This window comes from Odocoileus virginianus, chromosome 7 (assembly GCF_023699985.2).
Source record: "Odocoileus virginianus isolate 20LAN1187 ecotype Illinois chromosome 7, Ovbor_1.2, whole genome shotgun sequence".
Lineage (NCBI taxonomy): Eukaryota > Metazoa > Chordata > Mammalia > Artiodactyla > Cervidae > Odocoileus > Odocoileus virginianus.
In genome coordinates, this window is record NC_069680.1 from 22,003,727 (window position 1) to 22,029,321 (window position 25,595).

Here is a 25,595-nt window from a genome sequence, read left to right on the forward strand (position 1 = left end):
ATTTCTTAAGAATTTGGCCTTGGATATGTTCTTTGTTCTTTCCTGATGGATGGGATGGTGATGTCTAGAATGACCTTGTGCTAAAGCCAACCTAGATTTTCATATGAACATTGCATTCTGAGATAGCTTTTTTTTTTTTTTTACAGCTGCTAGCATTACTCTAAATAATACAGAAATTATTTTCAGAAGTGATGTGCTACCATAACAAAGAGAAACTGCATAATGTGGCTCTAGTTTAGTGCTTGGATAGTGGATGACAACAGATGAAAGACAAAATGCCCCAGGGAATGCAGAAGATCATTTATTCAGGCTGTTGACACATTCAGGGGAGGTGTGTTTTTTTTTGCACTGAGTCTGTGTTGCTGTATACAAAGTTTCGGCAGTTGCAGAGAGTGGGGACTACTCTCTAGTTGCGGTGAGCAGGCTTCTCATTGTGGTGGTGACTTCTCTTGTTACAGAGCACAGGCTCTAGGGTACGTGAGCTCAGTAGTTGTGGCACTCAGGCTTATTTGCCCCAAGGCATGTGGAATCTTCTAGGACCAGGGATGAACCCTTATCCCCTGCAATGGCAGGGAGATTTTTAACCTCTGGACCACCAGTGACCTCCCTCAGGAACATTTTACAGAGTTAAAATTGGAGATTTTATAAGAGTCACTGAGGATGGGGTTAGTCTTATTTTGGTATGTGCAAGAGCAAGATGGTCCTTTACAGTTAGCCCTTTCTTAGAAAACAAAAGGGAGGAGTAATTTTCTTTATTTTTTGACCATGCTGTATGGCTTGCAGGATCTTAGTTTCCTGACCAGGGACTGAACCTAGGCCCCTGCAGTGAAAGCGCCAAATGCTAACCACTGGACCACCAGGGAATTTCCAAGGATGAATTTCTAACCATCCCTATTTTCTGGGGGGTGAGGGAAACAAATAGGAAAGTTGGCACTTAGCAACCCATTGCTTTACTGTCAGAGGATATGGGTCAGGGTTCTATTGTTAAATGTGGTCTGATCACTGATCACTGTTTGTGTATTCAGTCTTCCAGATATATTGTGCAAACCACACATGTAATTTAAAAGTTAAATTTTAAAAAGTAAAAAGAAACAAGTAACACTTTTTAAAAAAATGAGCCGACTTTCTGAATACATTTAAAAGAATAAATAGTCCTTTCAATGGAGAGAAAAAGAACAGACATTGCTCTGGCACAGAGTGGTAACACTAATTTTAACAATATATTTAACCCAATATGGGTTTCTCTTGTGGCTCAGATGGTAAAGAATCTGCCTGCAATGTGGGAGACCTGGGTTCAATCCCCGGGTTGGGAAGATCTCCTGGAGAAGGGAAAGGCTACCCACTCCATTATGGACTGTATAGTCCATGGAGTCACAGAGTCAGACACAACTGAGCGACTTTCACTTTAACCTAACATATAAAAATATTGTAATCTGTACAAATAATCCATGTGAAGACTATTATCTTTTTTTAACTAATTCTTCAAAATCTCAATTCAAATAGCACATCTCAATTCAAATAGCCACATTTCTAATGCTTAGTAAGCACAGGTGGGCACAGCTATAAGATCAGGAGAGCTATAAGCACAGGAGAAATTGGGGCCTTCCTGGATTGAAAAAAAAATGTGGTATTCAAACTCAAGGAGAATTTATTCAAAGGTGTTTTCAAGAATCAGTCCTTTAAGACTTCTCAGGTAAACTAAAGAATCTAGCTTCATAGCAAAGGTCAGATCAAGATTGTAGCTTGGTTTTAGATGACTTCAAGTTAACCATCATTGAAAGTCACTCAGTCGTGACCAACTCTTTGTGACCTCCATGGATTATACAGTCTGTAGGATTCTCCAGGCCAGAATACTGGAGTGGGTAGCCTTTCCCTTCTTCAGGGAATCTTCCCAACCCAGGGATCGAACCCAGGACTCCCACACTGTGGGCAGATTCTTTACCAGCTGAGCCACAAGGGAAGCCCAAGAATACTGGAGTAGGTAAGCCTATCCCTTCTCCAGGGGATCTTTCCACCCCAGGAATTGAACTGGGGTCTCCTGCACTGCAGGCGGATTCTTTACCAACTGAGCTATCAGGGAAGCCACAGTAACCACCGTTAGGGCTCAGAGAAAAAAAGAGCTCAGGTCAGACACGGAAGTTACTTTACTAGAAACAGCAAACCAGAGGCTGGCCAGAAAGAGTCTGTAACTGCTCAAGCCTGAAAGCAAGTCTCAGGCTTCAAACTCATATCAACAGGAAGTAAACTGCCAAAGCTGTACTGCCCCTAACGAGGATGTACTTCCCAGCGCCACTTCACTTATGGCCTTGGATGACCATGGTCAAGGAGGAGCCCCCCAGAGGGCAAAGCCAGGGCCAGTAAGGACTGTGGATGGGGCGGTTATTTACAGAAAACCAAACCAGAGACAGCCAGGACTAACCACAAATACTCTCCACTGTCAGGGCAGGGGTGTTTTCAGTTTTTGCCTAGAAGGACTCAGTCATTTCTATGAAACAGGGATTACTGTGCTTTCCATTCCTTTGATTCCTAGCGGGAGTCTCCATTGCAGTCACCCTGTTCTTGCTGCACAGCCGTCTGTTGAGTGTCTCGTAGTCACAGCTCCTAAGGAACCACATCCAGAATCACTGGGAAAAGCTGAGCTGCCCAGAGATCCTGGACTTCGAAGCTGAAGGCAGCTGGTTGCCACCCTTGGGGCACGAGTATGTTCCATTTGGGAAGAAGGCTTGGTAAATGGTGGCCAGAGGGATAGACTGCCACGGCAATTGTCATTTGCCCACCAAAACCTTCTTCCTCCATTGTTATAGAACTGTAGTCACCAGAATTGTGGCTACCCAAGTGTGGAGTGTATTTCTCAGCTCTTCTTGTACCCAAAGGGAGTGCCTTTTGTCAAAGTTCACACTAGTGGAATGTGACCAAAAGTGATGTGTCTTAACTTCTGTCTCACTTCTGCTAAGAAGGGACATTTGGACTCTGTGGCGGTCCAGTGGTTAAGACTCCATGCTTTTCAACAAAGAAAACTATAAGCAAGGTGAAAAGACAGCCCTCAGATTGGGAGAAAATAATAGCAAACGAAGCAACAGACAAAGGATTAATCTCAAAAATATACAAGCAACTCCTCCAGCTCAACTCCAGAAAAATAAATGACCCAATCAAAAAATGGGCCAAAGAACTAAACAGACATTTCTCCAAGGAAGACATACAGATGGCTAACACACACATGAAAAGATGCTCAACATCACTCATTATCAGAGAAATGCAAATCAAAACCACAATGAGGTACCATTATACGCCAGTCAGGATGGCTGCTATCCAAAAGTCTACAAGCAATAAATGCTGGAGAGGGTGTGGAGAAAAGGGAACCCTCTTACACTGTTGGTGGGAATGCAAACTAGTACAGCCACTATGGAAAACAGTATGGAGATTTCTTAAAAAGCTGGAAATAGAACTGCCATATGACCCAGCAATACCACTTCTAGGCATACACACTGAGGAAACCAGATCTGAAAGAGACACGTGCACCCCAATGTTCATCGCAGCACTTTATAATAGCCAGGACATGGAAGCAACCTAGATGCCCATCAGCAGACGAATGGATGAGGAAGCTGTGGTACATATACATCATGGAATATTCCTCAGCCATTAAAAAGAATTCATTTGACTCAGTTCTAATGAGATGGATGAAACTGGAGCCCATTATACAGAGCGAAGTAAGCCAGAAAGATAAAGACCATTACAGTATACTAACACATATATATGGAATTTAGAAAGATGGTAACGATAACCCTATATGCAAAACAGAAAAAGAGACTCAGATGTATAGAACAGACTTGTGGACTCTGGGAGAAGGCGAGGGTGGGATGTTTCAAGAGAACAGCATCGAAACATGTATATTATCTAGGGTGAAACAGATCACCAGCCCAGGTTGGGTGCATGAGACAAGTGCTCAGGCCTGGTGCACTGGGAAGACCCACAGGGATCGGGTGGAGAGGGAGGTGGGAGGGGGGACCGGGATGGGGAATACATGTAAATCCATGGCTAATTCATTTCAATGTATGACAAAAACCACTGCAATGATGTAAAGTAATTAGCCTCCAACTAATAAAAATAAATGGATAAATAAATAAATAAAGACTCCATGCTTTCACTACAGGGGGCGTGGGTTGTATCCTGGTTGGGGAACTTAAGATCCCACACACCTCACAGTGTGGCCAGAAAAACAACATGGGATATTTGGCTCTGAACTGAGCTCACCTCTTCTTATTGCCTTGGGGGGCGGGCAGCTTCAGAAACACTATGTTGAAGACAAAAGCTGGTCACCAATATGTACTCTTGTGTGAGTGAGAAAGGAACATTTGTTTGAACCATTGCATTTTTGGGTCTTTTCGTTTGGGAATATGCTTGAATTCCCCTGTACACCTGTGTTGGATATCCTGTTACTTGCAGCCCATATAGGAAGACTTAGCCTTATTCCTTTATTTTTGGTGGAGCCCCTCCATCATATTCTTAGAAAGTCTGCTTGAGAGGTAAATATTTTGGGAGCTGAATTTCTTTGCATCTGACCTGTTTTTATCCTTCGGGAATCTGTATGGATCTTTGTCTCCTGTGCTCTGATATGTGTTTTTTCAGCTATTGTGCTGAATACTGAACCACCCCCCCCCCCACACTTTTTTTTAAGATTATAAATTTTTTTTTTTACTTTTGGCTGTGCTGGGTCTTCCTTGCTTTGCACAGGCTTTCTGTAGTTGTGATGAGTGGGGGCTACTTGTCATTGCAGCACACAGGCTTTAGGGGCGTGGCCCTCGGTAGTTGCAGCACTTGGGCTCATTAGTTGCAGTGTGATGGCTTAGCTGTTCCTCGGCTTGTGGAATCTTCCCAGACCAGAGATTGAACTCTGTCCCAGGTGGTGCTAGTGGTAAACAATCTGCTTGCCAAAGCAGGAGACACAAGAGACACAAGTTCAATCCCTGGGTCGAGATGATCCCCTGGAGAAGGAAATGACAACCCACTCCAGTATCCTTGCCTGGAGAATCCCTTGGACAGAGGAGCCTGGCGGGCTGCAGTCCATGGGGTCGCGATGAGCTGGAGACTTCTGAGGAACAGAGCACTGCAGTGCCACCAGGGAAGTCCAAAGATTTTTTTTTTTTTAATGGATCATTTTTAAAGTCTTGCCCGGATTTATTACAGTATGGCTTCTATTTTATTTTGGTTTTTTGGCCACGAGGCATGCGGGATCTCAGCCTCCTGACCAGAGATCGAACTGGCACCCCTGCATTGGAATGTGAAGTCTGAACCACTGGACTGCCAGGGAAGTCCCACTAAACCCTTTTAATTTGGAAACCTATATCCTTCATTTCTGGATATAAATTTTTTTCTTGATGATTCCCTCCCCTGCATGTTCTGTCTTTTTTAGCAGAGCTCTTAAAATGCAAATACTGGTTTTTCTTGCCTGGTACTCTAATTTTCTCAGGTTTCTCGCCTAGCTTCCATCTGTTTGTCTTTTTGTTTTCCTTTTTGAGAAAATTTCTCGTATTTATTTTCCTTATACTCACTTTCTTGTTTGTTCCCTAAATATTTCTTTTCTTTCTTAAACAGCACCCTGATCGTGTTTTTTGGTTGCAGATCCCTCTGAAGATATTACCGATAGATTTTTTAAAAGTCCCTGCCTTCCTGTGTGGGTTATTTCTTCTACATTACCATTTCCTCTTCCTTTTGTGGGTTATGTTTGGATCACTGTCTTTCAGGTTAATGACTCTTCTCAATCATGTGGTAAATATACTTGAAGTGTGGGGACTGCCTCCCACCTGTGCTTCTTCTGATCATACCTGTCAGCCTGAATTAATACCCAGCATGTCACCTTGTATAGAAAGTAACACAAACCCTCCTCCAAAAGAATGGCCATTTCTGACATCGACAGAGCATGAGGCTGTTTGCCCACTACCCCCAAATTCCAAATCAGTCACATGCGAGCTGATGCCTCCTACATCTCATTTTAAGCCCGGACTTCTTTCTTCAGTTTTAGAGCCATCCACCTAATTGCTGGGTATCTCCATTTTTCTGTTCCATTTTGTCCTCCTGTTGCTCTGGGTTCCCTGGATCAGAAATTAGCACACTTTCCCTCCGGTCGCCTGTGCCTTGTCCTCCCTGTTTACCTGCCTTGCCAGGTGGACGTGAGTATGGAAGAGAGGGTTGCTGTTCCCTAGTGTGTGAACTGTCAGGACTCTGCTCATCTGGCCATCCTTGTATCCCCCATGTCTGGCACAAGGGCAAGTTCGCATAATAGAATTTGCTGAATGAATGCCTGAAAAAAAAAGTGTGGGGACTAAAAAGGTGTTTGGGAACTCAGAGCAGGTAAATGGGTCTGGTGGTTATTTTTTGTTTACATGAGTTTATTTTTATATGAATCAGTTCAGTCACTCAGTCACGTCCAAGTCTTTGCAACACCAAGGACTGCAGCATGGCAGGCTTCCCTGTCCATCACCAACTCCCGGAGCTTGTTCAAACTCATGCCCATTGAGTGAGTGATGCCATCCAACCATCTCATCCTCTGTTGTGCCCTTCTCCTCCTGTCTTCATTCTTTTCCAGCATCAGGGTCTTTTCTAATCAGTCAGTTCTTCACCTTAGGTGGCCAAAGTATTGGAGTTTCAGTTTCAGCATCTATCCTTCCAATGAATACTCAGAACTGATTTCCTTTTGGATTGATTGGTTTGATCTTGCAGTCCAAGGGGCTCTCAAGAGTCTTCTCCAATACCACAGTTCAAATTATTAATTTGTATAAGAATATTTATATGAATATTTCATGGAAATAGGAATGTAGCAAGAGGGTCTGGGTAGTAGGATAAAAAATTGTAAGTGGAGATTCATAGTGTTTCTCTATTTACATCCGGGATCAGGCTTTCCCAACATCGGGCTCAGCAGCGGCCTGTTTCTGCTGCCTGTATGCAGACCCACCCCTGGGTACACTTGGCGTTGCCCACAGGGCGGCAGGCACAGCAGCTCTGATTGCAGAAGGTGCGTTTGCAGGAGCAAATACTAAGAGTACCAGAGGCTCAGCAGCACTCAGGGTTCACTTTGAGCTGAGTTGAGGCTAGATGTCCAAATCAGTGGCCAAGAAGAGACATTTGGGCTAGTGTCAGGGGAATTCTGGGCTAGCTGATTGTGACCTAAATTATGGGGTGATCTGCCTGGGCTTCCCAGGTGGCTCAGTGGTAAAGAACCTGCCTGCCAATGCCAGAGACACAGGTTTGATCCCTGCGTCTGGAAGATCCTCTGGAGGAGGAAATGGCAACCTACTCCAGTAATCTTGCCTGGAAAATTCCATGGACAGAAGAGCCTGGCAGGCTACAGTCCATGGCATTGCAAAGAGCTGGATGTGACTAAACAAGTGAGCACAGCACATGCTGCCTGGGCTGTCTTACTGGTGAGCCCTGATTTAATTATCTCTAGATGTTTCTTCACATGACCCCAAGAAGAGTCTTCTAATCTCCTGCTGAGAGGTTGAAGACCTGGCAGCTACTGTTTTGGGAGCTAAGTGGAAAATTGGGCTGGGACTGTGGAAGAGAGTGTTTTATTACCCAGTATGTACATATTTGCTCAATCTTCCTCCTGTCTTGGGCTTCCCTGGTGTCTCAGACAGTAAAGAATCTGCCTGCAATGCAGGAGACCCAGGTTTGATCCCTGGGTGGGGAAGATCCCTTGGAGAAGGGAATGGCAGCCAACTCCAACATTCTTGCCTGGGAAATCCATGGACAGAGGAGCCTGATGGACTAGAGTCCAGGGCTGTGGAAGTGTTTTATTACTTAGTGTGTACGTAGTTGCTTAATCTGCCTTCTGTTTTACCCTGTCCAGAAGGAAAACTCAGTCTTTTTCCTTTAAGGGGGATGGTCAGTAGTCTAGTTACTGAGAGCAGGGGGAGGGGATCTGTTTAAAGTTTTCTCCAATTCTCCTAATTCCAGGACCTCTGTTTTCCACTGGACTGCCACTTCCAGAGGTGCCTGAGGTTATCAGGTCCTAAACTTTTTGGTGATCCTATGGTGCAAATAATGTTGCCTTTGAGCTCTCCCCATTATTGGTTTGCTAAATCATCTACTACTTGCCCTTTCTTTTTTTTGGTGCCTTTCAAAATCTTGTTGCTGTCAAATCTTCCCACGTTCTCCTCATCCGTATGGGTGTGTGCCTAAAAAAACAACAACAACAAAAAATCAAACAAACCCATTTGTGCTTTCAACTGAGTTTTAGTAAGAAAATGAAGATCCAGCAGCTCAGTCTGACATCTTTGCCCAGAAATCACTCTTATTTCTGTTCATTCCGACTGCAATTGCTCTACTTTGAATCACCATCATTGCTCAGCTGGTCATTGCAGCAGGCTGCTAACTATTCTTTCTACTCTCAGGCTTGCTCTTTCCGTATCTATTTTTTTATTACACTGAAGTCAGAGTGAACTTTCTGCAGAACAAATATTATTTCTCCACCTGCCTTTAAACCTTTCTCTCAGTCTCTTTTGTTCTTAACTTGTAAGGACCGTGTATCAGCTGGCCTTAATCTACTTTTCATTCTTATCTCCCGGCTTTCTCCCACTTGCTCACTGGGCTCCAGCCATGCTGTAACTCAGGTTTCTTTTATTACACTCAAATACGGCATCTTAAGGCATCCCTACATACTGTAATTTTATCTGTTAATTATCTGTTACCACATCCTCCAAACCCTCTCCTCCAGCTTTTCTGGTTAACTTCTACTCATTTACTTTCAGGTGTCAACTTAAATATGTTTCCTTTAGGAAAGTCTTTCATGTGGCTCCAAACAAGGTGAGCCCTTTGTTGATGGTCTGATTGTTCTAAATACTTGCTATCCCTCCCCTAGAAAGGTTACAACTCCCTCTCCTGATGGTGTCAATATTCCACATAAGACACTTTTGGAAATTTTACAGTATCACTTTCATCACACCTTATTGTTATTGTGTTTAGTGTCTGTCTTCTTGACCGGAGTGTAAGCTGCAAGAAGGAAACGTCCCGTGTCTATCTTATGTACCATGGTATCCCCAGCGTTTAGTACACCACCTTGACCACCTACAGTAATGGCAAAGACCCCTTGACCAAACTCTGCCATGGCTGCTAACAGCTTAAGGCCATGTCCCCAGGATGAACCCTGTCCCCCTTAAAATGTCTGCATGAGGAAGTTCAACAATGCAGGGGGAATTGACAGTTCCTACCCAAACCAGGTGGTAGGCATGTAGGCCCCTGAACCTCCTTTAAGTAGTTACTTTAGAAAGTCCCAACTATAAATCTTCTTTCTGCCCCTTTGAGATATAAATCTTTTGTCACCCAGAACTGTATCCTCAAGGACTTGACCGCTCCTCCCAGCCTGGTGCATGCCAGCATGCATGCTACGTCACTTAGTCGTGTCTGACTCTGCGACCCCATGGACTGTAGCCCGCCAGGCTCCTCTGTCCATGGGATTCTCCAGGTATGAACACTGGAGTGGGTTGCCATGCCCTCCTCCAGGGGATCTTTCTCACCCAGGGATCGAACCCACGTCTCTTACGTCTCTTGCATTGGCAGACGGGCTCTTTACCATTAGTGCCACCTGGGAAGCCTGGTGGGCACCTTGCTGTAACTTGTACCACTGCCTATCATGAAGATATGGAAAGTTAATTCCTCCTCCATATGAATGCCAATTAACAAACCTGGGTGGCCTAGTCACATGTACCAACCACCCACGGCACCCTTCAGTGCTTTCCTTTTTTTTTTTTTTGACAGTAAGCATACTAGTTATTAAATTAAGTAATAAACAGGCAATATGTTAAAAAGCAGACATTACTTTCCCCACAAAGGTCCATCTAGTCAAAGCTATGGTTTTTCCAGTAGTCATGTATGGATGTGAGAGTTGGACCATAAAGAAACCTGAGAGCCAAAGAATTGATGCTTGGAGAAGACTCTTGATATGTTGGAGAAGACTCTTGAGAGTCCTCTGGACTGCAAGGAGATCCAACAAGTCAATCCTAAAGGAAATTAATCCTAAATATTCATTGGAAGAACTGATGCTGAAGCTCCGATATTTTGGCCACCTGTTTTGAAGAAATGACCCATTGGATAAGACCCTGATGCTGGGAAGGATTGAAGGCAGGAAGAGAAGGGGAGGGCAGAGGATGAGATGGTTGGATGGCATCACCGACTCGACAGACATAAGTTTGAGCAAGGTCTGGGAGTTGGTAATGGACAGGGAAGCCTGGCTGCTGCAGTCCATGGGGTTGCAAAGAGTTGGATACGACTGAGTGACTGAACTGGTAACAGCTGACGGACGATAGTTCCATTACTTCATAGCTTTCTGTGGGGTTTCTCCTATCGCTTTCTTCCACCCTATAAGTTATGTTATTTTTTTCTTTCATAATCTAACTATATGAAAGATAATCATATCCAAATTATCCACAGTGTATTTTAGGATTAAACTAGTCAGATTATTGTAGACAGGTAAAGAGGTGGACACGACTTAGCCACTAAACCTTCACCAACACTATAGAAAGCTGTTAAAAAGTCACACACCCAAACATCAATTCCCTCTTTTCGCTTTTTGGCTTAAAAATCTTCAAAAGTTTTATCTTTTTTTTTTCCCCTTCTGGTGAAAACAAAGAACCATCCAAAATTTATTCTCCAACAGACAGCAGCAGCAGGTAAAAACTACAGGGGTTTCTCCGCAGATCGTGCATTCACGAGACATTAGCTAACAAATGAGAAATCCTCTGGTGTATTTTCTGTAACAGTATCCACTAAGTTTTACCATTTCAATTTCTGGACCAATGACAAGAATTCAGTTCAGTGCAGAAAGTGGATAGGTAAGATGCGGTTATTTGGTCAGAGCGGGTGAGCTGGTCTATACCTTGGCTGCAAATGGCCCACACATCTCTAGTTCTCCCTCGGTCAGCTGCTAGCAATCTGTTACCTACACCTGCGGGCTTTCGCAGTTCCTCAAAATCTTACCTAGTTAAACGCTCCCGTGGGTACTTTATGGAAGCACACAGCGCCCCCCGCAACCCGAGACTTGCAGTGTCGATTCGTACTTGGATTCACGAACAGCAGCAACCCATCTCCCACGCTCCAGCCGCCTCTTCGGCCCCGCCCGGGCAGTGGCCGAAGGTGTCACGTGCTTGGACCCGGGCGCGAAGCCGGTGCCGCCATGTTACTTTCTGGCGGCCCCGTTGGAGAAGGCAAAGGGTAGCTGAGCGGCCGCCCGGAGTTCCGGTCCTTGTGCGCAAGTGCGGAAGTGTGTTGGCTCCGACTGCGCTCAGTTTCCGGCCGGTGGTTCCGCACCGGCCACCCGTAGACGTGTAACGGACGGTGGACCGCAGCCATGGCCGAGAGGAAACCTAACGGCGGCGGCGGCGGCGCCGCCTCGGCCTCCTCGTCGGGCACTAACTTACTTTTCTCCTCCTCGGCCACGGAGTTCAGCTTCAACGTGCCCTTTATCCCAGTCACCCAAGCCGCCGCTGCCTCGGCCTCCCTGCTCTTGCCCGGAGGTAGTGAGGAGATGGAGATCCGGTTGGGCAAGTGTGGGTGGGGGCCGTGAGGTGAAGGGTCGGACAGGAGGTCGTTCCTTTGCCTAGATCCGACCCTCTGCGACCTTGTCAGGGCAGTTAGTGGCCAGACTTGAGTAGCTTGGGGTCTTGGGGGCGGGGGCCAAGCTGTTCGTCGAAGGGACTGTTCAAGTGCTGGCCACTCCTGCACTGGCATTTCTCACGTTTTTGTTGAACATCTACTGGTCAGCCAGGCGCTTGCAGGGAAGGTAAAATAAATTAGTGCGCCCTCTCCTCGGATACAGTAGACTATCTCCTCGGATACGCTCGTAATACTTGCAAAGCAGAGGCATAGAACAGTCATCTTTCAAGGCCGTGCCTCATTTTCTTTTTTTTTTTCATTTTCTGTTAGAAGCTCTTGCTTGTTTTCTTAGGTATCCATTCCTATGTGCACCTTAGCACTTTGTACATATCTTTATTAGTGTCTACGGAGCTTGCGTTTTCATGATTATGCGGCATAACCCAGAGCTGGTGTTTAGGAACCCCGACTGTATTCCCACCCTAGCCCTGGCAATAACTTGATGTGTGATCTCAGGCATGTTGCTTCACCTCTCTGTGCTGCTTTTTCCATACATGTACAGCCTTCCAGGGCTGTCATGAGAATTGAATTGATTTTTGTGAAGCACTGAATGTAGCGTCTGGCACATCATGTTGCATAAACGTTTGTAAAGTAAGCGTGTCTGCCTGTTTATTTGGACTGTGAGCTATGTGAAGTTTGCAGCTATGACTTATTTACCTTTTTATTTCTAGAATCTTGTTTAGTGCCCAGCACATAGCTCCTCGGGACATGGTGAATATTTTTCTCCTGAATAATTTATTCTTATTTGGAGGACCAAGGGAAGTTTCATGGAGAGGTGAAAAGGGGCGAACCCGAGCAGTACGCAATGGCTCTTCTCTGGTGTCATGTTTCTTCTTGGTTCTTACCACCTGACATGTCCACATCTTTGTTTATCTTGTCCCGCTAGCACAGTAAGCTCCATGAGAGCAGGAGCTTATGCCTAGAACACTGCCTGGTATGCTGTAGGCAGATTTTTTTCTCTAGAAACTTGTTGAATGAGTGAAAAGGTGGAAGTTAGGAATATGTCTCGTTTTGATAGTGTGGCTGAAAAGGTCCACCTTGCCATTTTTGGTGGAGGACCAGCATGGCTGGAGCAGAATGCTTTTGGAGGTTGCAGGAATAAATAAGGCTGTACATGGGGTTCTCTTATCATCCTCTGCTTCACTAATGTTTCGTTCATGCCCATGTTCCTTTAAAATACTTTGTTTGTGCCTGTCACTGTCAGTAGATGGTAAACATCTTCCTTGTCTGGAGAAGGCAATGGCACCCCACTCCAATACTCCTGCCTGGAAAATCTCATGGAGGGAGGAGCCTGGTAGGCTGCAGTCCATGGGGTCCTCAGAGTCGGACATGACTGAGCGACTTCACTTTCACTTTTCACTTTCATGCATTGGAGAAGGAAATGGCAACCCACTCCAGTGTTCTTGCCTGGAGAATCCCAGGGACGGCGGAGCCTGGTGGGCTGCCATCTATGGGGTCTCACAGAGTCTGACATGACTGAAGCGACTTAGCAGTAGCAGCAGCAGCATCTTCCTTGTCAAGTACAGGGTAACTTACCTGTCTTGAAAGCTATTGATTCTTGGAGATGGTTTATTTTGTAGTAAGAAAATTAATAAGTTTTAGAACTGAAATTCTTTAACAAAAGTTTTTCTGTCTTTAAAAAAGAGTTGATCGTTGGAGGTCCATTCAGTGAATTTCCAGAGTCCAAAGGAGAACCTGTGGCATTGGAAGCAGCGATGAATCAATGTCAGTGAAAGGCATACAGGAAGCAGTTTCATTCACTCAGCAAACCTGGATCGAGCAGCTTGTTTGTCAGGCCCTGTTCCAGGTGTCAGACAGAGGAGCAGATAGCACTGTCCTCAATGACTGCACAGTTTTACAGACACTGTACCCAGCTGTGTAAGTAGTTGTGGTCCAGGTTTGTGATGGCTGGAAAGAGGGATTGATAGGCTGGCTGACCAGGGAGCGGACATCCCGTAGACCTTCAGAACTTTACAGAGGAGGTGATTCTTGAGCTGAGTGTTGAAGGATACATAGAAATTAGGAAGTCTGGGGAGACAGGCATATGGAAAAGTCTGGAGGTGTGAGAGAAACCTGCAGATTTGGTGGGATTTCGAGGTAGGTGCTCACATTCTCTCTCTCTCCCCTCCAACTCTTTCCCTCTTGGCCAGTCCCCACCTCCCCGCACCCCCCCAGGTCCATGTGACTAGAGTGAATACAGGGGAGTGGCTCAGGTGGTCAGTGGGGAACCAGGTCATGAAGGGCCTCATACAGCGCACTGAGGAGTTCATAGTACTGTGGTGTGCAGTGCGCTTGAAGGGTTCTAAGCAGGTCTGTGACGTTAGAGATGAGTTCCAGAGAGACTGGAGTTTTCTGAGATTGCACCAGAGGAGTAAAGCTGACTAGCAGAAGTGTCCAGTCTGGACGCCACTGTGAGCCAGGCAGGAGCGAGTGGCACTCCAGCTCTGCTCAGCCATGTGGGGTGTGAAGAGCAGGAAACAGAAGTAAGAGATTTTTACACCATCAAATTGTTGGGACTTAGTGGCTCACTGAGGGCCAGACTGTCCAGTGTGCAGGCTCTTTATCTGTTCAGTTTCAGCTCCAAGATACAGCTCCACCTGGCATACAGTAGATACTTGTACTCCTTTAATTGAAGATCTAAATGATTAAATGGAAGAGAGGGAGGCGTCTCAGAGAGGAGGTTTCTGGTTTTCCTGTCTGGATGGATATTGGTAGACGTCCGCTGAGGTGGTGAGATTGTAAAAGGAGTACCTGAAGGGGGACAGTTAAGATGACAGTCTAGGGTTACTAAGCTGGAGATGTATGTGTCTGAACCTGCCACAAGTACTGAGGAAGCAGTTGGAACATAGGTTCTGGGACACATACGATCAGTCTCAGTTTGGGACAGAGTTGAGAGTGTCACAAGTATACAGGCGCTTACTAACGCCAAAGGTGTCCACATGTAATTAGAAAGTGCCCCTGAGGTGAGACTGGCAGCTTGATGAGATCAGTATTTTGTTTGTAAATGATGCTAATCAGAGAAACGTTTCTTGTATCAGATTGATCCCAAGTTGCTTTAAAAGATGAAGGATACCACAGAGGTTTTCCCCCTGCTTTCAAATGTTGAGAGATGAACCGAAGTCTGAGTCCAGGTGAGGTTCATGGGAATGCAGAGAGGATAGGAACTGGAAATGTATCAGAGAAGTAGAATGATAAAAGCAGAGAGGGGGCCTTGCTCAGGAAGTGATATTTTAATTACAAAGAAACAGTTCAGAGGGGTATTTTTGAAGAGTGGAGTATCTCAGTTAAATTGATGTGTGAAGTATAACTGGGAGCAGCCTAACAGCTGAAGGCCACATTCAGCAGTAGAGGTCAGGAAGGAGCTCAGAGCTTGAAAGGTCACACTTGGGCAGATTTCAGGGACAGGGACCGCAGCCTGCCGTGTGTTGGGAAGGAGTCCACCGTTCTCCTCTGCTCTGTGTCTCCAGTGGTGGGAGAAGAGAAGGGGTTGAGATGGGAGAAAGAAAAGATTAAGAAGAGAAAGGTGATGTTCCAAGCTAAGGACTCATAAGAGTTTCTAAGGAAAACTAGACAACTTTTTAGGCCGTGTAGAAGGAAAATATTATTTTACAACTTGGTAGCGAAAGAGAGAATAAAATAATATAGTTTGGTGCCAAAATACCCACAGCGAAGATCAAGTTTGGCAAAGGGAAGTGAGGAGACCTTCCCTTTGTTAGAAATGACTTCTTTTTAGTGATTGTCATTCTCTAATGACAAGTTACCTGGTTGTGATACTGTGTGGTTTTAGGGATGGTAATGAATGGTTGACCTACTTTGCCTCAGGAATGCCATCACCTCATGTTCACTTGTATAATGAGTGCTTTGTAGGTAAGAGCCCTGACACACCTCTTCTTGTCAACAGAGTTAATATCTGTACTTTAGTTTCTTGTTGTTGCTGTATAAATAAAGTTCTGTGTATTTGGGTAGCGGAATAATGTTTAAATTGTTTCTTACTAGGAAAAAAAATTCATTCAAAACAACACCTAAAACTAGTAGGTACAAATTTTGCTTGCATTTTTTGAAAAATTCCTATATACAGATATGGGCTTCCCTGGTGGCTCAGATGGTAAAGAATTTGCAGGAATGCAGGAAACCAGGGTTATATGCAAATATGTCTACATAATTTATACATATCTACCAAATAAATAGTATGTAACTATTTATATTTATTTTAAAAGTATGGAAAGGTATGTATCAACATATTAACAGCATTAACAGTGATTGTCTCCAGGAGGTGAGCTTATGAATGAGTTGCAAGGTTTCCCTCCTTTTGTTGTTTCTTACTGGTATTTTGTAGTTTTTCATTTCAAATAAAAAAGAAAAACAAATTTTTCATTATTGTCTTTAGGGCAGAAGTGTAAGTTTGAACAACAAAATAAGAGGTATCATTGCTAGACCTGCCATATAGAATCTTATCCACAGAGTAACAGCATCCCTTTAAACTGTGTGCCCTCCTGTTCCCTTGCAGAGGATTCCACCGATGTGGGTGAGGAGGACAGCTTCCTTGGGCAGACTTCTGCTCACACGTCTACCCCACAGACATTTAGTTACTTCTCTCAGGTATCAAGCAGTAGTGATCCTTTTGGGAATATTGGACAGTCCCCGTTAACAACTGCAGCAGCAGCAGCTGGACAATCAGGCTACTCCAAGCCCCCAGCGTCTCTGCCTTTTACAGCTGGATCCCAAGATGTGTCGAATGCATTTTCATCATCCATTTCGAAGGCGCAATATGGTGCTCCACCTGCTTCACAAATGGGAATAAATCCTTACCTGCCTTCTCAGCCCAGTAATCTCCCTCCTTCGAATTTTGGGAGCCCACCACAAGGAACACCCCAACAAGGATACAATCCGTATCGCCACACGGCTGTAAGCAGCAGGGCTAATCCTTACATTGCCCCACCGCAGTTGCAGCAGTGCCAGACACCAGCCCATCCCTCCCATCCTCCGCCCTCCGCACCCCCTGTTCAGATGTACCAGGTGCCTCCAGGATCTGTGCCGCCGGTATGAAGACATGCTTTATATCTTTATAAATTTGATACATATAATTTTAAAATTATATTCACTGCGATTCTAATCCCTCTCTCATTTTTACCTGTGCTTTGATGACAAATTATGTTCAGAGGGTTTTTTTTTTGGTAAGCCAAATGTTTTGAAGTAAACGATCTTTTCAAAGTAGCTCATTGAATGGTTCATGTTTTAGGTTATATTTTCTATTTATGGAAGTAATAATTGATTTTAATGCATTAACTGTATGGCAGTATTACCAGATTTAATGTAAGATACCAGTAACAAATGTCATCTGGAGATGTGTGAGAGTTGACGAAACTATTATCAGCTTCTCTTTTTTAAATTATACTGTTCAATCAAAATGCTCAGTTACTGGGACTAAAATTGATTACTCCAATAATTTATTTACATTTATAAAGTTTGGATCTAGACACACTACCTCAGACAGATGATGGAATAACTTTTGCCTTGGGTAAATTTTATGAAATTCCTTTATGCTCCCTCCACCCCCCCCCCCCCCCCAATTATTCAGCTGACTTCCAAAGGGAAGTGAACTGAATCAGAGAAAGGGAAATGATTGGAAGGAAGAATTAAGAACCCAGTATGGCAGGGATAATGGTACTGTAGTCAGTGGTGATAGAGAATAGGCTTCATTTTACCATCTAATCTAAATCATACCAGTACACAAACTCTTGGTAACGATGGATTTCAGCAGATTGGTAGCATGTAATGTAAGTTAGTATACTTGTTTGCTGATGAAATTTTGAAGAGTTCTGATTAAAAATTTTTTTAAATGATAATTTTAAGTAAACCGTTACAAAAATTAAAAAAAAAAATAGGACAAAGAACACGCCAGTACTCTAACCCAGATTCCCTGTCATGAACATTTGTTCTCTCCTTCATGAACATGCATACTGACACGTTTTGGAGTATTCTCTCCTCCCCCGTTCCTTTCTCAGGCTGTATATGTGCAGTTTTGGGGGGAAACACTTGATGGTCAGTTACATACATTATAGGGCTTCCCTGGTGGCTCAGCTGGGGAAGAATCCACCTGCAATGCAGGAGACCTGGGTTTGATCCCTGGGTTGGGAAGATCCCCTGGAGAAGGGAATAGCTACCCACTCCAGTATTCTGGCCTGGAGAATTCTGTGGACTGTGTAGTCCATTGGGTTGCAAAGAGTCGGATACAACTGAGAGACTTTCACTTTCACTTATATACATTATGATTCTTTACTCCCAGATACTTTAGTGTGTATTAGTATTTCCTAAGAATATCTTTTGCTTGACTGCAGTAATCAACCTCAGTAAATTTAACATTGATGGAATATTTTGAAATCATTTTTTAATAAAATTTAAAAAAATAATTGTATTCTGCTTTTAAAAGTATTTTTACTGCACAAAATTTGAGAAATGACTAACAGCCAAATGAGTAAAAATTGCCACAAGAAAATCTTGTTTTTAGTTATTATGTCTTATCTTTTTTCTAGATAAACATGGTTTTCCTTTGACAAGCATTATATATGTTTTTTATGTCAACATATTTTAGAGGTTAAGATTTTTTTCTGAAACATTTTTAGTCTGTAGAGAATTCCAGTATATGAGTAAAAGATGATCTGTTTAATCGGGTTTCTGGTAGGTCTTTAGATTGTATCCAATGATTGTTATAATGTGGATGCATTTTTACAGTTACATCTTTAGGATGAATTCGTAGAAATGGAATAGCTAGGTCAAGGAACATGCATTATTTTTTATTTTTTTTGGCCATGTCTCATGGCTTGTGGGATCTTACTTCCCGGACCAGGGATGACCCCAGACCCTTAGCAGTGGAAGCAGCAAGTCCTAACCGCTGGACTGCCACAGAATTCTCGAGGATTATGCATGTCTTAAAGATGAAGTAAATGACAGGAAGTATACTGCTGGATTGATTTCTATAAACATATTAGTTTACTTTGCCATCAGTGTGAGAAAGCCCTGTTTACTTCCCAGCTGGCATGGGGTTATGTTAGATTTTTTAAAAAATTTAATTGCTCTGGAGCTTAGTTATTAAATAGCTGTCTAGAGAAATATTAAGGATAATTATTACTAATGTCAGTTTGGGTCTGCAGCATACACAGAATTGTTCCTTGGACTGACTGACGGTCCTGTCTTTTGTCCCCCACAGAGCCCTCCTTCGGCGCAGGCAGGGTTGCCCCCTCCAGTCCAGCAGCAGGCATCTGCCAGACTTGCGGGGCCCCCTGTGCAAGCGCCACCTCCTTTTCTGCTTCAAAACCAGTATGAACCTGTCCAGCCCCACTGGTTTTACTGCAAGGAGATAGAATACAAACAACTATGGATGCCTTTCAGTGTTTTTGACTCTTTGAATCTTGAAGAAATCTATAATTCAGGTAAGTGTGGGTCCTGAATCATATGTATCTGATTTGAGGAAGAGTGGAATGAAGAGTAAGTATCCATGGCCTCCTTTTTATGAATGTCACTTTCTTTAATCCTGTAGACCTCACCAGCCTCTGTACCTTAAGGTGATGATACTTTCAATAATACACTTGTATTATTAAGTTCTGGGTTATTTGAGTAAGGTATTTGAAGACATGTTTTAATAATTTTTTGTGTATTTAAAATCCAAGAAATAAAGTAGTTCATATAATCCAGGTGTCAGTTTTCTTATTTCCTTTATTTGTTTGTAGCTAGAGGGCAATGTGGGAGACCTGGGTTCAATCCCTGGGTTGGGAAGATCCCCTGGAGAAGGGAAAGGCTACCTACTCCAGTATTTTTGGCCTGGAGAATTCCATGGACTGTATAGTCCATGGGGTCACAAAGAGTTGATTGTGACTGAGCAACTTTCACTTTCACTTCATTGGGCATTTATAAAGCATTTTCTGTGGAACTCTTGTTCCTTCAGATAAGAGTTTTAAAAATGCTATAACTACATCTCTCTCTCTTTTTTTTTTTCTGTAGCAAGAACATCCATCTCTTCAGGCAGTGCACAGGAGTAGGTTAAGACTCTGAGAAGTTTTCACTATAGAAATAGGTTTTTTTGTTTATCCTGAAGATAGTTCATCTTAGAACTTAAAAATCACCTATTCTTTAGAAGTATGTTCATGGAGCATTTGCTGCTTTGGTATATAGAGAAAAAGCCTACCAGTTATTGGAATTATTTCATGATGCTGTTATATTTTACTCTGGTTATTTCTTCTCCACTTAAAAGAAAGAGTTACCATTTTGAGCAGCACATACTAATTTTATTTATTTCTTTCTTTTTTCTTTTTTTTTCCCATTTATTTTTATTAGTTGGAGGCTAATTACTTTACAATATTGTAGTGGTTTTTGCCATACATTGATATGAATCAGCCATGGACATATTAATTTTAAAATTCTGTTTTTGAATAGAAATGAGCTTCGTTCTTTGTAATGTTAGACGAGTCACCATATTCATTGTTTATTACTCTTAAATCTACCTTGTAACTGTTCAGTTAAAATGTGGGCTTTGTTCTCCAGTCCAGCCAGACCCTGAGAGTGTGGTTCTTGGCACTGATGGAGGGCGCTTCGATGTCTACCTCTATGACCGGATGCGGAAGGCCGTGTACTGGGAAGAGGAGCCAGCTGAAGTGAGACGCTGTACTTGGTTCTACAAAGGCGACACAGACAGCAGATTCATTCCCTATACAGAGGAGTTCAGTGAAAAGCTAGAGGTACGTGGGTTTTATTCTCTTATGCCTTTCTTTAAAACACATAGACTCTTTATACATTGGTGCCTCATGTTTCACCTCTCACAGTGGAGCAGACTTTATTTACAGGACACCTCATCTTGATCCTATTCACAAAGAAGACTACTTTTTAACTAGTGTCATCTTTTTTTCTTTTCAAGTGTCATCTTTTTTGAAGTGCTAATTGTGGTCTTGGTGTCTGAAGATAGAATGTTTTTCAGGGGAACATTACAGATATAATAAGATATTGTATCAAACCTTCAAAAGAACTTAGGCTGCTGGGATCTGCTGCTACTAATACATGCCAAGTGTATGGTTGTTTTTCAAATTAATATTCAGTTAAAGGGTTTATGAAAATAAACATAAGAATAGGAATAGATGTTGTCAGACTTTTTAACCATCTTAAAACTGATGGTTAATGTTGCTTTACATAATACTGTTAATTGTTAAAATTTTCTTAATAATTGAGTATTTAAATATTTGAAATAAGTTAAATTAATTCATCTGCATACATGGACATGATAAAGGACAGAAATGAAAGAGACCTAACAGAAGCAGAAGAGATTATGAAGAGGTGGTAGGAACACACAGAAGAACTGTTCAGGAAGATTCTTAATGGCCTGGATAACCACTATGGTTTGTTTACTCACTTAGAGCCAGACATCCTATAGTGTGAAGTCAAGTGGGCTTCAGGTAGCATTAGAAGTATAATTGACAGGCAGTGAACTATACATATTTATGATATGTATTTGATTCAAAAAGTTTGGGCATATCCACACACCTGTGAAACCACCACCACAAACAAGTTAGTAAACCTGTCTGTTGTCCCTTTTTGCCTTTTCATACTGTTCATGGGGATCTCCTGGCAGCAGTACTGGAATGCATTGCTGTTCCCTCCTCCGGTGGACTGTGTTTTGTCAGAACTCTTCACTCTGACTCATCTGTCTTGGGTGACCCTGCATGGCATGCCTCACTGAGTTATGCAGGCCCATTTGCCGGGACAGGACTGTGATCTGTGAAGGGGGTCCTTTAAGAAGAGGTGGCAAGAATACACAGAAGAACTGTACAGAAAAGGTCTTATGACCTGGATAACCATGATGGTGTGGCCACTCACCTAGAGCTGGACATCCTGGAGTGTGAAGTCAAGTTTGCCTTATGAAGCATTACTATGAACAAGGCTAGTGGAGGTGATGGAATTTCAGCTGAGTTACTTCAAATCCTAAAAGGTAATGCTGTTTAAGTGCTGTACCAAATATGTTAGCAACTTTGGAAAACTGAACAGTGACCACAGGACTGGAAAATACCACTCCAATCCCAAAGAAGGGCAATGCCAAAGAATGTTCAAACTGCCATACAGTTGCTCTCATTTCACATGCTAGCAAGGTTGTGCTCAAAACCCTTCAAGCTAGGCTTCAGTAGAGGTGAACCGAGAACTTGCAGATGTACAGGCTGGATTTAGAAAAGGCAGAGGAACCAGAGATCAAATTGCCAACATTTTTTGGATCATGGAGAAAGCAAGGGAATTCTAGAAAAACATACACTTCTGCTTTGTTGACTCAGTTAAAGCCATTGACTATGTGGATCACAGCAAACTGGAAAATTTTAAAGAAATGAGAAAACCAGACCACCTTACCTGTCTCGTAAGAAACCTGTATTTGGATCAAGAAGCAATAGTTAGAACAAGATATAGAACAGTGGACTGGTTCAGAATTGGGAAAGGAGTACAACAAGGCTGTATATTGTCTCCCTGCTCACTTAACTTATATACAGAGTACATTATGCACAATGCCGGGCTGGATGAAGCACAAACTGGAATCAAGATTGCTGGGAGAAACATCAACAATCTTGGATATGCAGATGATACCACTTTAATAGCGTCAGAAAGCGAAGAGGAACTAAAGAGTCTCTTGAAGAGGGTGAAAGGGGAGAGTGAAAAAGCTGGCTTAAAACTCAGCATTCAATAAACTAAGATCATGGCATCTGGTCCTATCACTTCATGGCAGATAGAAGGGGTGAAAGTGGAAGCAGTGACAGATTTTATTTTCGTGGGCTCCAAAATCACTGTGGGTTGTGACTGCAGCTGTGAAATTAAAATAATGTTGTTCCTTGGAAAGAAAGCTATGACAGACCTAGGCAGTGTCTTGAAAAGCAGAGACATCACTTTGCCGACAAAGGTCTGTCTATAGTCAAAGCTGTGCTTTTTCTAGTAGTCATATATGAATGTGACAGTTGGACCATAAAGAAGGCTGAGCACTGAAGACTTGATGCTTTCGAATTTTAATGCTGGAGAAGACTCTTGAGAGTCCCTTGGACAGCAAGGAGATCAAGCCAGTCAGTCCTAAAGGAAATCAACCCTGAATATTCATTGGAAAGACTGATGCTGAAGCTTCAATACTTTGGCCACGTGATGCGAAGGGCTGACACATTGGAAAAGACCCTGATGCTGGAAAAGGTTGAAGGCAGAAGGAGAAGGGGAGGCAGAGGATGGGATGGTTCGATAGCATCACTGACTCAGCTGACATGAATATGAGCAAATCCAGGAGATGGTGAAGGACAGGGCATTCTGGTGTGCTGCAGTCTGTTGGGTTGCAAAGAGTCGGATTAGCAACCGAACAACAACAACAAAGGAATTAATAGACAACTCTAAACTTTGGTTTTCACCTCTGTGTAATGGGGATAATGTTATTTAGGGCTAAATAAAAGCAGTTAATCAATGGAGGTACTATATGTAAAATGTTATGTTTGGTAACCACTTAGTAAATGAGATCTGTGATTGTTACTTTTATTATTATCATTGTTAATAATTTTCTTCCACACTCTCCCTTAAGGGACTGTGACACAGATTTGTTTTACTGGATTGTATGTCGTTTCCATTATAGGCTGAATATAAGAAAGCTGTAACCACAAATCAATGGCACCGAAGATTAGAGTTTCCAAGTGGAGAGACAATTGTCATGCACAATCCAAAGGTAGTGATATTGTTTAAGATATTAAAATATTTAGGTTTTAAAAAATTATTATTTTGCTGAATATGTTTGATAAGTGTTCATTTTTATTCTGCAGTAGGGATATAACAAGTACATTGCATGGATGATAGAAAAATAAATGAAATTTAAATTTCTTCCACTAAGTTTCTGTTTATGGTAGCACATTAGCTAAAGCTTAGTATGCATCATTGAAATTAAGCTTGACAAGGTTTTATACTTGACCCAAGGTCAGCAGACTTTTCTGTGAAGGGTGAGAGAGTAAATATTTAAGGCTTTGTAGGCCATGTAGTCTCTGAAAGATTATTGGTATTTAGGTATTATGTAAACCAACGGGCATGGCTATTTTCAATAAAACAAATAATATTTCAATTAAAACAATATTTCAGTATTTTCATTTGCTTATAAAAATGAGTGGTAGGCCAGGTTTGACCTGCGGCAATAGTTTGCCTACCTTGCCCTTGAGAGTGGTTTGTTTCAACCTTTACAGTAAAAATACATTCTTCCTCTTTTTATTTATATTGTCTCCAGGAACCTTTCTTGTTTCTTTAAAGATACCAGGTGTGGTGTTCAAATTCCTCCATTTACCATCCTTAATCTAAGCTCCAGGTCTCTCAACTGCAACAATCTCCTAGGGTCATGTTTTAGATGAAGTGGGGTTGTGCAAAAGCATCTAGCACAATGCATATGTAGTTTCTCAGAACATAGGCTATTTATTACAGAAAAATATAAAAGAAAAAAATAATCTGTATTCTGACCACCACTATAGTCCTTACTGGTGTATCGAAATAAGTAAATAAAAACATACCCATAGTCCATCAAAATTTAAAGTGTTGAAAGGTATTAAATGAAAAATAAAAGCCTTTTACTACGTTCCCCTAGTTTTGCCTCTTAATGGTAACCACGATTACTCTTTTTTAATTGTTTTTTTTTCAACTCTTGTTTTTATATAAACAAACAAAACTTTGCATACCGTCTTACATGCATTCATTTTTTGGGGGGAGGGAGAGGTTGATGTTAAACTATCATTTTACTTCTTTAATTGAAGTACAGTTGATTTATACAATATATTAGTTCCATTGTACAGTGTTACGACCCAGCACTTTTATGGATTGTTACACTGCTTGGGAGTCATTACAAGCTGGTGTCTGTAGTCCCTTTGCTGTGCCGTGTACCCTCGGAGCTTATCTATTCTGTGTAGCAGGCTGTTTCTCTTACTCCCCCGCCTCTGTCTCGGGTCATTCCTCTCCCTCCCCTTACTTGTTGAACTGCTCTGCTGTTTGTGATTTTTCAAATCTATGAGTCTGTTTTTCTGTTTACATTAATTTGTTTTATTTTTTAGAGTCCACAGATAAGTGATATAGTATTTGTCTTTTCTGACTTAATTTCATTGCACATGTTTTCTAGGTTCATCCATGTTGCTGTAAATGGAAGAATTTCATTCTTTTTTATGGCTAATATTCCATTGTGTGTGTGTATGTGTCTGTATCTGTGTGTGTGTCCAACATCTTCTTTATCCACTTGTCTGTTGATGGACATTTGGGTTGCTTCCATATCTTGGCTGGCTTCCATATCTTGCTGTGAACTTTTAAGTTTTTTGGTTTAAGTTTATTCCTAGGTATTTTATTTTCAAAGAGAGTTTAAGCAGGATTTTTTCTTTTTTTTCCTTTTTTAGTTCATTATTAGTGTATAGAAAAGCAACAGGGTTCTGTATATTAATTCTTGTATTCTGCCACTTGACTGAATTCGTATATCAGTTCTAATAGTTTTTTGGTGGAGACATTAGGATTTTCTGTATACACTGTCATGTCATGTGCAGATAGTGACAGTGTTACGTCTTCCTTTCCAGTTTGGATGCCTTTGTTTCTTTTTCTAATCTGATTGCTGTGGCCAGACTTCCAATACTATGTTAAATAGAGGTGGCAGGAGTGGGCATCTTTGTCTTGTTTCCAGTTTGGAGGAAATACTGTCAGCTTTTCACCACTGAGTATGATGTTAGTGGTGGGTTTTTTCATAAATGGCCTTTGTTATGTTGAGATATATTCTCTATACCAACTTTGATGAGAGTTTTGTTAGGAATGGGTGTTGAATTTTGGTTGTTATTTCGCCTTTTTCATTTCTTATTTTGTTTAGTTGTGCCCTCTTCTTGGTAAACCTGATTAACATTTTATCAATTTTGTTTATCTTTTTCAAAAAACCAGTTCTTGGTTTCATTGCTCTT

The 25,595-nt window shown here is 42.3% G+C and overlaps 1 protein-coding gene and 1 long non-coding RNA gene across 4 annotated transcripts in view; one reads left to right on the plus strand and one right to left on the minus strand.

The window, feature by feature from the left end:
- Positions 1 to 5,707: 5,707 nt before the first annotated feature.
- LOC139035980 (uncharacterized) lies at positions 5,708 to 11,170 on the minus strand. Its single transcript, XR_011488651.1, has 2 exons — positions 10,972 to 11,170; positions 5,708 to 8,174 (listed from the first exon to the last, which is right to left on the minus strand). It is a non-coding gene; the product is annotated as an uncharacterized lncRNA (long non-coding RNA).
- Positions 11,171 to 11,271: 101 nt separating this feature from the next.
- The window catches only part of SEC23IP (SEC23 interacting protein), a 38,657-nt gene continuing 24,333 nt past the window's right edge, over positions 11,272 to 25,595 (plus strand). For all 3 annotated transcript variants that reach the window (XM_070470289.1, XM_070470290.1, XM_070470291.1), the window contains exons 1-5: positions 11,272 to 11,507; positions 16,151 to 16,683; positions 18,851 to 19,073; positions 20,182 to 20,375; positions 23,270 to 23,359. In XM_070470289.1, coding sequence (XP_070326390.1) covers positions 11,342 to 11,507; positions 16,151 to 16,683; positions 18,851 to 19,073; positions 20,182 to 20,375; positions 23,270 to 23,359 — 1,206 coding nt within the window. In that variant the 5' untranslated portion in view covers positions 11,272 to 11,341. The remainder of the gene's footprint in view (positions 11,508 to 16,150; positions 16,684 to 18,850; positions 19,074 to 20,181; positions 20,376 to 23,269; positions 23,360 to 25,595) is intronic.